Source organism: Chelonia mydas, chromosome 1 (assembly GCF_015237465.2).
Source record: "Chelonia mydas isolate rCheMyd1 chromosome 1, rCheMyd1.pri.v2, whole genome shotgun sequence".
Taxonomy (NCBI): domain Eukaryota; kingdom Metazoa; phylum Chordata; order Testudines; family Cheloniidae; genus Chelonia; species Chelonia mydas.
In genome coordinates, this window is record NC_057849.1 from 113261312 (window position 1) to 113276591 (window position 15280).

The 15280-nt window shown below is 43.4% G+C and overlaps 1 protein-coding gene across 11 annotated transcripts in view; it reads left to right on the forward strand.

Moving 5' to 3' along the window:
• The window catches only part of TGFBRAP1 (transforming growth factor beta receptor associated protein 1), a 66738-nt gene extending 60158 nt beyond the window's left edge, over positions 1–6580 (forward strand). For 10 of the 11 annotated variants that reach the window (XM_043536519.1, XM_043536504.1, XM_043536516.1 and 7 more), the window contains one exon: positions 171–6580. In XM_043536519.1, coding sequence (XP_043392454.1) covers positions 171–344 — 174 coding nt within the window. In that variant the 3' untranslated portion in view covers positions 345–6580. The remainder of the gene's footprint in view (positions 1–170) is intronic. The other variant, XR_006287624.1, reaches the window with a different exon arrangement.
• Positions 6581–15280: the final 8700 nt, after the last annotated feature.

Here is a 15280-nt window from a genome sequence, read left to right on the forward strand (position 1 = left end):
AAGTGACCCAGATCTATTCACTCAGTACAGTTCAGCTAATGTAGCTGTAATGTAAAAAGTTTTAATGGACACGGTTGTCTTATAAACAACCTGATTTGTTATGTTGTTTGTTCTACTTCCCTTCCTTATTTGCAGTGATACTGGATTCATGTTTTTTCTCCTATTTATAGGTTAAACTAAAAGGAAGCCCAATTATTCTTTCGGACAAAAAGCTCTGCCAGGTGTGCCAAAGTCCTTTCTGTGAGCCTGCGTTTGTGAGATACCCAAATGGTGGTATGGTTCACACCCATTGCGCTGCAAACAGACTCATGAATCCTAACATGACCCATCACAGTCAGACTTGAAATAAGTTCCAGGTTCCACTAGTTTCCATGACTTACTCCTTGGAAAACGTGCTGGATAAAGAGCAAAGTGCAGCTACATTAACAATAAATCAAGATGAAGAGATTATCCTGGGGCTAATGGGAAGATTTCAATAAATGTGAAATATGGCCACTTATCTGCTGATCTTTATGAATGTAGACAGCAAAGAAAATATTAACTATCAGAAATAGAGACATGCAAGAATAGGCTCTTCTGTGTATAGTTATAAAAAAAAATCTACCTTCTGAAAGAAAATAAGCCTTTTCTTCACAGAAAGGATGGCTACGGGGGCAGACTAATGTTTTTTAAGGAAACTTAAATTTGCACTGAATGTGTTGCTTATAAACATGGTGTGGCGGGGAGAGACCCTTTTATTCAGGAGTCAGATTTTGTCTGTCTCTAGAATGCTTTATGAAGAGATTATACAGTGTTGTAGCCATGTAGAGAAGAGACTGGCATGATGCAGCTTATTTTCAAGAAAAAAATGCATATCGATTGTTAGCTGCAGCATGTCCTCATTTCTGCTGAAATCTGTTCCACAGGATCACATTATGAACTTGTTCTGTGCTCTACAAATTGTTGGCTTTTGATGCACTTTGTCCCTCTTCCGCCCCCCTCACCCCCCGTTCTGCTGTATTGTTGTCATAAAACAAATTTAAGTACTGGCCTGTTGCTAGTTTCTACTGTTTTGCTGTGTATAAAGTAATAAACTCAGTGGAAACTGATGGCCTCATACAGTCACACATCTGTATTTGAAAAACCCAGTTGTAATGAAGCTGTCTGATACAGTTTAGTGAGACCCTAGTCACTTTTTTGTTGGGGAAAGAGACTTTAATAATTTTTAATATGGACTTATTTATTAATATGCAAATATACTGTAAATACAGTTGAATAAATTGGTCTTATTCTTGAATGTTCATGGAGGATAACATGTAACCAGTGATGTCAGAGTATGAGTTACATTATAAATGTCTGCTGTAATATAACTTTATGACAGCAAGCAGAGACTTCAGTGGGACTCCTTGCAATAGTAAGGGTCAGTGCTTTCGGATCCCTGTGTGAGATCTAGGACCTAGACGGAAAGGGGAGGAGAGGTCGTGAAGAAGTCAGTAATGACACCCTCAGGTGCTAGTGAATTTGGTATGATTTAGTAAATGCTCTATAAATTCTGAAGTGTTCTGTTAAAGAGACAAGGTGGGTGAGGCAACATCTTTCATTGGACCAATGGGAGAGACAAGTGTTAGAGCTTCTACAGAGCTCTTCTTCAGGTAATGCTTTTTCTATCATAATTTCAAAAATAACAACATTTGCTGATCCTGTGAACTCTTCAAGATACTGTTTAACCAAATTTCGAGAGGAGCCTGAGAGTTGAAGGAGGCAACTTCACTCTACATAAGAGGATTATGTATAAACGTTTTTAAAACTTTAATTCTTTAAGCCAAAGAAGAAATCTAGCTGTAATAAGTATAATAGATTCTTGAATGATACATGGTTGAAATAGTTGGTATGACTCCTCTAAATTTTCAGATTGAGTCAGTTGGGATTTTTCAGCACAAAGTGTATCTGCACAATGTCTAGGGCCCTACCAAATTCATGGCCATGAAAAATGTCACCAACCGTAAAATTTGGTCTCCCCCAATGAAATTTGGTCTTTTTTGTGCTTTCACTCTGTACTATGCAGATTTCATGGAGGAGAGCAGTGTTTCTCAAACTGGGGGTCCTGACCCAAAAGGCAGTTGCAGGGGGGTCGCAAGGTTACTTTAGGGGGGATTGTGGTATTGCCACTCTTACTTCTGCGCTGCCTTCAGAGCTGGGTGACGGGAGAGCGTTGGCCAGGCGCCCAGGTCTGAAGGCGGCGCCCCGCCAGCAGCAGTGCAGAAGTACGAGTGTCAATGCCATACCATGCCATCCTTACTCTGTGCTGCTACTGGGGGTGGCTCTGCCTTCAGAGCTGGGCTCCCGGCCAGCAGCCGCTGCTCTCCAGCTGGGAAGGCAGTGCCGCTGCCAGCAGGAGCGCACAAGTAAGGGTGGCAGTACTGCAACCTAGACGTAACTACTTTTTTTGAATGGGGTATCATAAATCAATATGGTCCAAAACACAGATACATTAATAAAATAAGTTCAGAGGTTGGTAATGTAGACAAAATATTGTTGAAAAAAATAAACCAAAACCATGTAACTCGAGGAGTACTGACGTGAGGAAATCACAAAAAGTGTTAGTTTCTGTAAAGATTTGAATATAGACATTTTTTGATGTGGGCAATAGCATGGAGTTTGTAAGAAGTGCTTTATATATCCTATTGGAAAACAGGTATTATACAAAAATATCAGCTGCAGTACACTAATTTTGTTTTCATAAAGATGTCTCACTAATAAAAGGAAATATAATATTTCTTTTTTTTAAGTAAGGTTACTGTCCAGGCAGAATGTCAAATCCAGATGTTTCACACTCTGTTTCAAGAAGTGGCGCCCTGGGGATTTATAATACCTGGCTATGGGCAGATTCATGGTAGAACACCTTAACTAAGTTTACATGTGAATAAGACCAAATATTAGTTTTTGTTAACATTTAATGTTATCTAAACACAACCTGTAATTCATCTAAAACAAATTAAAATCCAGCTATTGCGCACATGCAAGGCAAATGTTAAAGGGTATACAAAAATGGATAGTGTAGAATAACATAATCTAACCTGAACTGGAAGGATAATGGGCAAAAAAGATGCTTAAGGTTTTAATTTAAGTGTAATCTTGGAGGGCGGGGTAGGGGACAATATATTGCTGCTTGAATTTCAACTTCTATATCACTTACTGCTTTCAGTGTATTAACTACAGCTGTGCACATTTTGAGTACAATTCTAAAATTTAGAGAAACACCTTTCTTTGACAGGAAGCCTGTTGGAAAAATTAAGCAGTATAAATTAATTTGTCTCAAAACAACTCAGTTATGTGCAAAAAATAAATTAGCAGGTTTGTGGGACTACTGCCTCTGGCACAAAGACCATAATTAAACTTGTAATTCTAGAGAAATCTGCAAGGCATTTGTTTCAAAACCTCTTCAGTTACAGCATCATATTCTGCAACTTTTCTATTTGTGCTATTGTCGTCCACTTTGAGAATTTACCTCCAATTAAATTCAAATTTGGAGAAATCGGTACATTAATGCAGCATCACTAAACTGTGTATAACCTGTGTTTGGAAACTTGCTAGAATTTCCAAATGAAAGTGATCCAAAGATAAATCCAGGTTCCACAGAGGACAGTGAAAACATGGCTGACTACACTCTTTAATGACTCTGCTTAAAGAGTGACTTTCCCAGAGGTAGTTTTGGAGTAATCTGGTGAGGTTGAAAACGCTTAATGATTTGACTGTCAGCCTCGCTGGCCACCCTTTTAAGATCTTTGAAGCAAAATGTCAGAGAGAAGCTGCAGAAAGATGCTGACCCACATGTGTGTGTGCTTGTCCATGACTAACCTTTCTCTCATTTCAGAGTAGCAGCCGTGTTAGTCTGTATTCGCAAAAAGAACAGGAGGACTCGTGGCACCTTAGAGACTAACCAATTTATTTGAGCATAAGCTTTTGTGAGCTACAGCTCACTTCATCACAAAAGCTGATGCTCAAATAAATTTGTTAGTCTCTAAGGTGCCACAAGTTCTCCTGTTCTTTCTCTCATTGTTTCTGCCTTTTACCTGTTTTTAACCCTGTCTAATACCAATAGCAGCAGCACTGATTTCAGCGTGGAGTGAAGAACTATGCTAACCATCTATATTCAGGGACGGTTGGAACGTCTGTTTTTAGCTAGTAAGACTTCTATCATAAAGAACGTGTTGGGTCTTTGTTTACTGCCTCCGGGAGGGATTCATTAGAGATGGTTGGTGTCAGCAGCCCTGCTGACAACTGAGATAAGAAATGACACCAGCTATGATTTGGAAGTCCCATTTTTCTGGTTTATTCTTGCCTTTGAGACACTATTCGCTCTGTGTGTGTGCTTTCACATCAGCTGTCTTGCAGTATCTCTGCCACTTTTCTTGTTCTAGCAGTTTATTCAATCATTGCTGGTTCTGGAGTCAGTTCAAAGCACTTCTGTCTTCAAGAGCAAGCCTCTCTAGTATATCACATCTTTGGTAAGCTTCCCAATCAAAATTTCAGCATAGAATATAAAACGCAGCATTGTAACAATGATACTATTCAACACTACTACAGGAGTTGAATCTTCTTTCCATCCTGTGTTGTCCGTACAATTTCAGATTCATATGATAGCTGTTATCAACATGAAACAAACTTCTCCGGTTGAGTTTCGTTTTTGCTTCAGCACCCAGCTCATAGCTTTCTGTACTGCCTGCTACTCGCACATAATGAAACCTCACTGAGGGCTTGTTTCCACTACTGGTAAGATCGATGCTGTGGCGATCGATCCACCGGGGGTTGATTTAGTGGGTCTAGTGAAGACCCGCTAAATCGACCGCCAATTGTTCTCTGACTCCGGTACTGGACTGGAAGGAGAAGAGTAAGGGAGTCAATGGGAGAGTTTCTTAGGTAAGTAGATCTAAGCTATGTCGACTAGAGTTACGCTACTAATGTAACTCAAATTGCATAGCTTAGATCAACTTTTCCCTGTAGTGTAGACCTGCCCTGAATGTTGGCCTAGAATTTCAGGTAACTCAGTTAGGGAGGCTCTCCTTTAGTCACCTACTTTGACTAGTGTGTTCACATTTGTTCTGGTGAGATAGGATAACTTTTCTCTGCTCCCCCCAAAAAACCTGACTGTCGTCTTGTCCTGATTTACTGTCTGCTTTCCTCCCTATCTGAAGCAAAAACGAGGGGGAAAATAACTGATAAAACAAAAACTGTACTTCAGAATCCAGTGTTCTGTTCAAATTAGAGGCTAGAAACAGCAGTGAACAGTCCAAATTATGCATGTAAAGGATTTCAATCAGTTGTCCTCCTTAATCTGTCAAATTGTCATGCAACTTGACTGTACTACAAGAATATTCTTGATAAATTCCTATCCATGTGTTTGAGACAGTTACTTTTTATGTACTGTATGAAACAAAGTTTGATTTGAGATTTTTATGCTCTTTGAAGTCTCTCTCTCTCCAAAACTTTATTTTGTGGGGGGTTTATGCCACATTTCACTAAGGGCTTGTTTATACAGCAAGTTACTGCTCTGCAACTCAGCCCTGGTCTACACTACAAACTTATATTGGTATAACTGTGTTGCTCATGGGTGTGGAAATCCACAACCTTAAGCGACACAGTTATACCAACCGAACTCCTGGTGTAGACAGCGCTATGTCAACAGGAGGACTTCTCCTATCCATATACCTATCGCTTCTTGGGGAGGTGGAGTACCTACACTGCTGGGAGAAGCTTTCCCATCGGCATAGGTAGCATCTTTGCTGAACAACTGTAGACAAGGCCTCAAAATGTGACACTACAGCCCAACAGCTTGCCATGTGTTCACATCCCATGTGGTCACTGCTACAGCACACTGAAAGTTCTGGATTGTAGCCGTAAGAGCTTTAGATGCATCCTCAGCCATGCTTCTCTTGGGTTCATTAAAATATCAGTTTTCATTATGCATCAGTATTATGAGACTGGTATCTTTGATCATACCGGGATGGGAATATATGCATATAAGCAGTTTAATATCTTCATTATACATTCTTATATGAAAGCTTAACTCTGAACCAAGGCTCAGACTTTACAACAAAATGTTTTATCAGTCTTTCTGTATATGTCTTACCATGAGTAATGATTTAAAAAGCTGTCACTCTGATAGTTTTCATTGTTCTCTACAGTAATACAATCACTCATTCAGTCCCAGTTAGCTTTAGTCTGCTTGTTCTATAGTTACATCATTTTTTTACATTAAAATTACACTAGCAATAATGAGTTAATTCATGTCACCTGTTCTATTACCTATGAATTACTAATGCAGACTGTTTCCTTGGTGTAGAACATTGTCTGAAGTGTAAGCTATTAGCTTTATGTCCTCTGAACACAGATTATGAAATGTGCTGCTATTTGCTGCAAAGTTAATGGCTAATTACACAACTAAAAGTACCCCTGGATTAAGCTTGCTACGATGGCAACCTTCACACTTACTGTCTGCTATTTTGACTTCTTGCTCGGTATGTCAGTGAACATATCCAGCAGTATGTGGAATGTACAAATGTAAACATGTTGATTTTAATAAATTATTTTAATTACTTTCTGTAACTTACTTTCTAGAGGGATATGTGCCTTGGTATGGGACTGCTAAATGAAGGGAATATATGCATGAGTGAAGTGTTGGCTTATTGGTAGCCAGAGGTGAAAGTAAGCCAGTACCCCCCGGTAAGGCATACTGGTAAGAGCCGGTGCGCTGTACCAGGATCGGCTTTTCCAGATGGCAATTTAAAGCCCTGGGGCAGCTGTGGCGGGGCTCTGGCGGGGATTTAAAGGGCCCTGGAGCTCCAGCCACTACTACTGCCCTGGGGCCCTTTAAATCCCCGCCTGAGCCCTGGGGTAGCAGCGGCGGGGCTCTGGCAGCGATTTAAAGGGCTCCAGAGCCCTTTAAATCCCTGCCTAAGCCCTGCTGCCCAAGCCCTGGGGTAGCGGCAGCAGGGCTCCGGAGTGGATTTAAAGGGCCGGGGCAGTAGCGGCTGCTGGACCCCGGGGTCCTTTAAATCCCTGACAGAGCCCGGCTGTTGCTACCCCAGGGCTCGGGAAGCAGGGCTCAGGCGAGGATTTAAAGGGCTCGGGGCTCCGGCAGCCGCTACCACAGCGGAGCCCCAGGCCCTTTTAAAGCTCTGCCAGAGACCCAGGGTAGCAGTGGCAGTCAGGAGCCCCCCGGGCTCCTCAGGGATTTAAAGGGCCCGGGGCTCTGCTACAGTAGCGGCAGCTGGAGCCTTGGGGTTCCCAGCTGCCTCTGCAGCTGGTAGCTAGAGGATGATTTAAAGGGCCCTGGGCTCCCAGCTGCCACTACTGCAGCTGGAGCCCTGGCCCTTTAAATCAAGATTTAAAGGGCCCAGGGATTTAAGGCCCTGCCTCTTCCGGTTAAGGCCACACCTCTTCCGGTGGAGGCCACGCCCCCTGCTCAGGACTCTGGCGTACCGCTAAGTCCTCTAACTTACTTTCACCCCTGTTGGTAACTCAATTGTGCCTCTTGAGAGAGGTGGTCAAATGAAATAGTAAAAATTTTGAACAAGTCCTGGATAAATTGGTTTCCTTGTTCCTGAACACTAGACAATTTGGGGGTTTTTTGCCAGGGGAAGGAGAGTTTTTGTCACTTACCATGCTTCCTCCCTTCCTATCCCCTGACTGAGTTTATGGGGATTCAATAGAAGTAGTTGTTGAGCGTTCCAGATTTGGCAATTCTAATGGCCTTCCTCTGGTGCTATATGACTGGCCATATTATCCCTGATTTGACTAGTTAAGTAGATCTACAGCGGAGATGAACTTTGTGGAGCGACTTTGAAATACATTAGACTAACGGTAGGGGCAAAAGGTGTAGGTGGTATTTTAAGAGGATCACTGCGGGTGACTAGGGACCATATTGTAAACTCTGCCACCATTTTCCACAGCTGAGGGTCATTGAAGCCAATATCTCACTCCTGAGAGTAAACAAGGACGCCAGGATGTATGTCCTACATATTTGCGGCTTCAGAGTGGGTCCCTATGCTGCTCACCTGTGTGCCACGTTGGTCCCTGCATATACGGGAATGCTCCCTACAACGGGGAAGGAACAAAGCACCTCTGCCAAGGAATCTTTGGCATAGGATGGGCAAGTACCTCCAGTAAAGTTTCCTACAGATCTCTCTGGAGGATTCCTGTGAAATCTCGCTGTGCATTAACACACACACCCTGCTCCTCCGCACTGCTTAGCTGCACAGGGGAATGTGAAGCACATGCAACCACAGCTAGTCTTGTACATTTCTATCCCTTCACCCACTTCTAGAACATACAAAGCAAAGAAGGGTTCTACCTCATATAACCAAGCAGCATCAACTGGTGGGACTGGCTAGACGCCTTTGAAGTGGAGAAGAGGTCCTGACTCACTGTGCCACTGGACAACCCTGCTTTGTGCTCCACATCGTCCTCCAACTTGACCTCTTCATCCATGATTTTGTCCTCAGGATTAATTCCGATGTCCGCTGTCTCCAGCCCCACCAAAGTATTTGCAGGGTTCTTGGCAGTGGAGGTAGGGTCGCTGCCAAGGATGGTGTCCAGCTCCTTATAGAAGCGGCAGGTCTTCGGTGCAGCACCAGAGCGACTGTTTGATTCCCTTGCCTTCTGGTATGCCTGCCTCAGCTCCTTTATCTTCGTATGGCACTGATGTGTGTCCCGTTCATAGCCCTTATCCAGCCTGCCACAAGAAATCTGACCATAGGTATCAAAATTCCTACAGCTGGAGGGGAGCTGGGACTGCCCAGTCTCTTCTCCCCACAGTGCCAGCAGATCCAACAACTCTGGTGTGCTCCAAGCGGGAGAGCGTTTGCTCCCTGGAGCCGCCATGGTCAGCTGGGAAGGTGAGATGTGAGCTGGCCATGCCAAGCAAACAGGAAGTGGTCTTTCAAAAATTCCCGAGCCTTTAAAGTGGGAGGGATGGATGCCTCTGTATCCGGGTGCAGGGCATCGAAGTTTGAACTGCTGACCAGAGCAGTCAGGATGGGCATTGTTGGACTCTTCATGGAGCTATTTACAGCGACATAACCAAGTACAGTGTCTACACTGACATGTAGTCGATATAACTTTGCTGCAAAAAGTTCTATGCCTCTCGTCTAGGTGGCTTTATTTTGTCAGCAGAAGGAGGATTGTAGCGTGTACACCTCCACTGTCTTGTCAATGAAAGCTGACTTCTGTTGACAAAACTCTGTAGTGTAGACAAGGCCTATCTTTTTAAAAGCAGATTTAAACTAAATCAGGGCAACTTCCTTCTGTAGACAAGACCTTAAATACTCAACACAATTGTCATAAGTTGCAAATCCATGTTGAAGGTTTCTCTGGGGCAAGGCACAAAAAACAAATACAGGAAAATTGACAGCTGCAACTAAGTTAAATCATGATCATTGGTGAAATATATTTTGAGGCTATTTTAGACTCTCATGAGAGACTGACCTTGTCCATTGAAAAATGAGGAATAAAAAAACTTTGAAGGGCGAGAGCTAAATCAGGGGCTTCTTTACCCTTTCTCACAACAAAAGAACAAGGGACCACTCAAGGCACCAAGGCTAAAACTGATTTAGAAAAAGGATTTCCTTTTTGTGTACTGAACATTTGAAACTCACTGCCTCAAGGTATCTTAGAGAATCTTATTAGAATTCAGAAAAGATTGGGCCTCTAAATGGATGGGAACATTCATGGTTACGTTAGATAGGTTGGTTTAAGTTCTGAAGTACAAGCTCACATCCCTTCCAATTTTTATCCTATGTTGGTTTAGAGCATGTTAGAGAGATGAGATGTTTAGACTATGTACCAGCTATTCAGAGTTTTGCCCCACTTTATGGTTTCTTTCTCTCTTCCTCTGCAGCTCTGCTACTGGCTGTTGTCAGAGGCAAGATACCAGACTAAATGGACCACTTGTCTGATCTGGTGTGGTAATGCCTATGTTCATGATCACTGGCCTCTGCTTTTGTTAGCTTAAGAATGTTATCTTGAGAATGTTGGACAATGGAGCCCAATAAGACTGACTATATATTTACCCATTGAAGGTGTAGGATTTAGTCCTTTAACTGTACCGGATGCTAGCAGCCATTGCTTTGCTATATGTATGCCATCTGACACCTTAAATTTAATAAGTTTAAACTTCTCAATGAATAAAATGATCCTTGGTTGTATTTACAAAGGGAAAACAATGTAGAACATTACACTATATTAAGTAATAGCCAGAGTGCTGTCCAGTTTTGTTTCCTTTAATGCAAAAAGCTGAAATTGAAAAAGATAGGAGTGGTAGGAATTGCATAGTAGACTTCAAAGCTGGTACAATTTATTTAACAAACAAATCCAGAAGCTATCAATTAAAGGGTATTGTAAAAACTCATCACTCATTATTCTGCTCTTGACTAGGAGAACATTAAAGAGCAGCACATTAAGGAACCATTAAGTGTCTTTACATAATGTTGTCACTAAAATAATAATCTGAAAATGTAAAAGGACTGGACAATCTTGACCATAATAGTAGCATCTTATACTTCAAGACCTAAGGATTGCATAAGGAAGAGAGTTCTCCCCAGTGTTCATTGTACAGGTTGCTAGGTGCATTTTAACATTTCTCTGAAGCATCAGATATACTTACCACTGCCACTCAAAATGGGGTGTAGCAAATCCTATCTTTATAAGAGAAAAAGGCAGAGTGTGTAGTGTAGGAAGAAGAAAAATATAGGAAAGGTAAGAGTTACTTTTAACAGAATCAGTCCTTTATGCAAATTACTTGCTTTATTAACTTCAACTCAAAATCAAAAGTGAAGAGAGGAAAAGGAGGTAAGAAGGGGACAGGCTCAGAGAAAGTGGGGCAAATTGCTGTGTCTGTTCCATTTTTTTCCCCTCCGCAGTCAGTCCTTCAGAAATCTGCAGCTATTTCCTTAAAAAGGAGTCCTTCACATAGCCGCAGTCATCCCCATAAAGAGTCCTAGGTGCACCAAAGCTGTGATCCAACAAAAGCTCAGGGCTCTCAGCCGAGCCCCAGCAAATGATCTTGTTAAAACTCAGTGCTTAGTTTGCAGTGCTGAGAATCCAGGCCCTCCAAAATGCAGAACAAGATAACCTTCCATTCCCCTTCTGGGGGCACTAGCTGTAGGCTTGCCTTCCCTAGACTTTCCTGCCCAATGTTTGGAGGTGAAAGGGACTATTGCAGCCTAAAGCGAATTGTTTTTCCCTGGTGCTGTCCGATTAGGGGTGTCAGTCCATAAATGAACACAAGGGTGTTTACAGATGGGAAAAGTAGTAAAAATAAAACTAGTATTTGTCACCCAACCATATTGGTGTTACTTTTTTTCCCCCTTCCCGCAGCAGATGGCCACTGCAGCATCTGGAGGTGGGTCAATGGAGGAGTCATTTTTGTCTCATGGATGTTTAAACGCTTCCAGGAGGCAATGGCAGTATTGCTCCAAACTTTTCTGGTCAGCAGGGTTGATCTTAATTTTCACTGCATCATTTGCTTTGTATACCACTGTCCTCCCTGGGAAGTTTCCCCATGCCTCGAACACAAGTTCCAAACTCACACCACCAGAGGAGCAGGATCACGACACCCAAGCCAGCAAAAACAACACACAGGAGTACATCATCTCCCAGGACTTCCAGCATTTACATGGTTACTAATCTAAAACACAAAGCAAAACAAACCTTGCCCCTCGCTGTACAGTGGGAGGTATTGTTAGACATTTCAGCTAAATTTATATTCTACTTAGACCCATGTGGGTTTGAGTTTGTCTCTCCCCCCTCTTTTTCCCCAGGAGAGGCCTCTTGAACTTTTAACTGTGCTTTGAGCACCCAGTTGAGGCTCAGCAAATTCATCAGCCCTGATTTGCTTAGGGCTTGCGGGGGTTGGCATATGACAGTTAATTTTGCCAGTGAGTACATATTTAACTGGGGAATGGGCAGTTTTCAATTACACGGGACAATTTCACCAGCTATTCTCAATGCTGCAAAGCCCAAACTCATGCCAAAACCACCTTTCCACAGGAGTGAATTCCATCTCTACCTCAGAATCTTGGAGGCATAAGCCATGGGGTGGAGGCCCATGCCATGGTTCTGACTCAGCACAACCCACCTACTCCTGTCTGTAGTTGCCAACTGCAGCACAAATGACTTTCTCACCCTTAGATAGGCAAGGGCAGGGGCTTAGGCTTGCTTTAACTGGACCCTGGCTTCCTGTTGCTGAGAGCCCCAGTCCAACTCTGTTCCCTTCTTTAACAGTTCATGCAGTGGGGCTGACTTTTCTGGAAACCCCTCAATAAAATCTTGGGAAAAATTAACCATTCCCCAAAAGGATCTAAGAGCAGTAACATCCATGGGACTTTGTAGTTTAAATATCAGCTCAGCCTTCTGTTGACCATGGGGGTGCCTCCTCTTGTCCCAGGGTTGCTCCAAAATAATTTACCTGCTAGGAACATAATAGGGCTTTCTTTGGGCTAACCTTTAACCCAGTTTCCTGAATCTTTTGTAACACTTTGTTTGATACCTCCAGAGTCTCTTCCCTGGTCTAAGTACAGATCAGGATCTCATCCACATAAGAAATTACACTCTCTTTCAGGCATCCCATCCCACATCTTGACTACATGGGCATAACATATACTAATTAGGGGCATTGTTCCAGCCCCTGGGAACTCTAGCAAAACACAGTTGCTTCCCCAAAAGGTGAATGCAAACTTATAGTAGCTGTTCCAATGTAAAGGGATAGCAACAACAACAAAAAATGGCTAAATCAAACACAAAAAACCACTGGGCCCCTCTTACAATGGAGGCCTTTACCTCCTTATACTTGGCCACTACGGGAGCCATTGGCAAGGTCACCTGGTTAAGGGGACGGAAATCTACCACAAGCCTCCAAGTCTTGCCATCTCTCTTAAGGACGAGCCATAAAGCAGCGTTATTAAGACTTGACTGTTCCACTAAAACACCTTGGTTCAACAGTCCATCAATTGTTTATTTCAGGCTGGCTTCTACCTCCTTGGGACACCTATACTGCTTCTGGGGTAGGGAGATTGGGGCCTGAGTCTAGGATTTCTGCATCAATTTTAACACATTGTATTTTATTTTTGGCCTGCACCTCTCGGGGGGTTTCTGCACCATTTGGGCTACTCCAGTTCGTCAGATGCCTTAAGGGCTGCTATCCAGCAACTTGCTGACATTTCCACTGGTTCCCAGTATGTACCAGGAGGCAGTTCCCACAGAACCCTATTAGCGAAATCAATCAGCACTCTTAGTTCCCTCAAGGCATCAATTACCAGGATCCCTTCCCTTCCCAAATCCATTAAGCCAAATTGCCCTTTTATTTTTCTTATTTCCCCATGCTATATGGAATTTTCCTACAACAGGGGAAAATGCTTTCTGCATCATTAAATCCCTGTCAGGTCTTAACTCCAGCTGGAGGTTCAATCAGTTTCTTATTCTGGGTACTCATCAAGGAATAAATAGCACCTGTATCTAACAAAAAATTCTGTACACACACCACCCCTTCAAATTTCACCTACACCATGAACCTCCCGATTTTGGTCTGATAATAAACAATAATCTGGGACCTGATCCTTCTTTTGTTACTATTTCTATTAACCTTTTATTAACCTTTCTATTAACTATTATTTTACTATTTCTCTTAACCTTTAAAACAAAACACACACACAAAGAAGCAGCAGCGAGAGAGTGTGTGTGTGGAAAAGAAGCAACGGAGGGTGGGGAGAGGGGGATATAGAAAGAAGCATGGGGGCCGGGGGGAGAGAAGGGTGTGCGTGAAGAATGACTTAGGAAGGAAAACCTAAGCCACAAACAAAGTACAGCCACCAACAACAAATCTAACAAACTAAAGAAAAGTGGGGCTCTGTGGGTCCAAGCATCTGGGAATCCGTACCCCTGTCCCTATCCTAACATCAAGAGGAGAGTGGGGGTTGTCACCTGCTCTTGTAAATTAATATGCCTTTGGGCACCTTCTAGGGTTGCCAATCCTCCAGGCATATAAGAGCAGGTGAAAACTCCACTCTCCTCTCGATGCCAGGGACAGAATAAGGGAGCCCTGCAAAATCCTCTGGGGTCATGTATTCCCTGATCAAAGCCACTTCAGCCACCAGAGTGAGACCAGGGATGCCAGGTACCCTAGCCAGCCATCCCAAAGCTGTACTCCGGTTTAACAGGCCAACTGATTTCCCTGCTTCCCTAGCCTGGTCAAGGGAGAAGGGCCTGACCTCTACCATCTTCCCTTCCTTGGTTACTCCCTTGGGGACCAATTTTCCTTACTATGGTGTTTATTATGGAGGCTATGGGTGGGGGCATCTGCAACTCTGCCAGTGTTTCACGCAAGGGACTATACAGGGACTATCCAGCAGGGCCCAAGGGAAAAGGAAGCTCATGGGACCATCCCTCTCATCATCATAAGAAGGATACAAGTCAGGGTCTTCCTCTAACCCGTTGACCCTTCCCAGACTACGACTTCCTCTAATCGCAGCTGCTATTCCCCTCTGCTCTCCTCACAAGGCTCTGAGAGCACAACAGTGACTCTTACCTTCCCCCTGATCTGCCTGGATCTTATCCTGGGATTGTTCAGTAAAACTTTCACCTTGCTGCTATCAGTCTGCTTCTGCAACTCAAATACTTCCTGCTGCAACCCCTCACTCACTCACTCACTCTCTCACTCTCTCTCTCTGGCGCAGGCTTGCTGCTGTACTGTCTGAGGCAACGTGGTTGCTCTGAGGGGATCTGATTCGGCTTTCACTTTTTCTAACTCTTGCACCCTCTCCTTCAACCCCAATCTCTCTTTTCGAATACTGACGCTGCCATCCACATTCCCACCCGGACCCAGCTTTCCCATTGCTTACGGAGCTCCAGGGAGGGTAAAGGCTGAGCTTCCAAAAACCATTACCATGTTCCTGTACAAAATCAGTCAAGCTGTTACCCAACGCCACGCCGAGTGTCTCCATCTTTCCAAAAGTTCCCTTTTCTTTGGGCATAAGTTCTCTCTCAACCAGGTCAACGACCTGAGCCCTGTCAATTGACACGCAAGCTACAACACAGGAAGTGTAGGGAGTGACCCTGTCCTGCGGTCCTCTAATCTCTACTGTAACAAAACAAACTGTTTATGCCAAGCGTCTCCTTCCTCTCAGCCGTCCTTGCTGTGGCCTCAAAATCTGTTATCTGGGGCTCTCTAAATGCAAAGCACTCAGTAACTTTACTCTCTGCAAGGCAGTAGCAGGAAATAAACCAAGGGAGATACAGCACCTCCCTC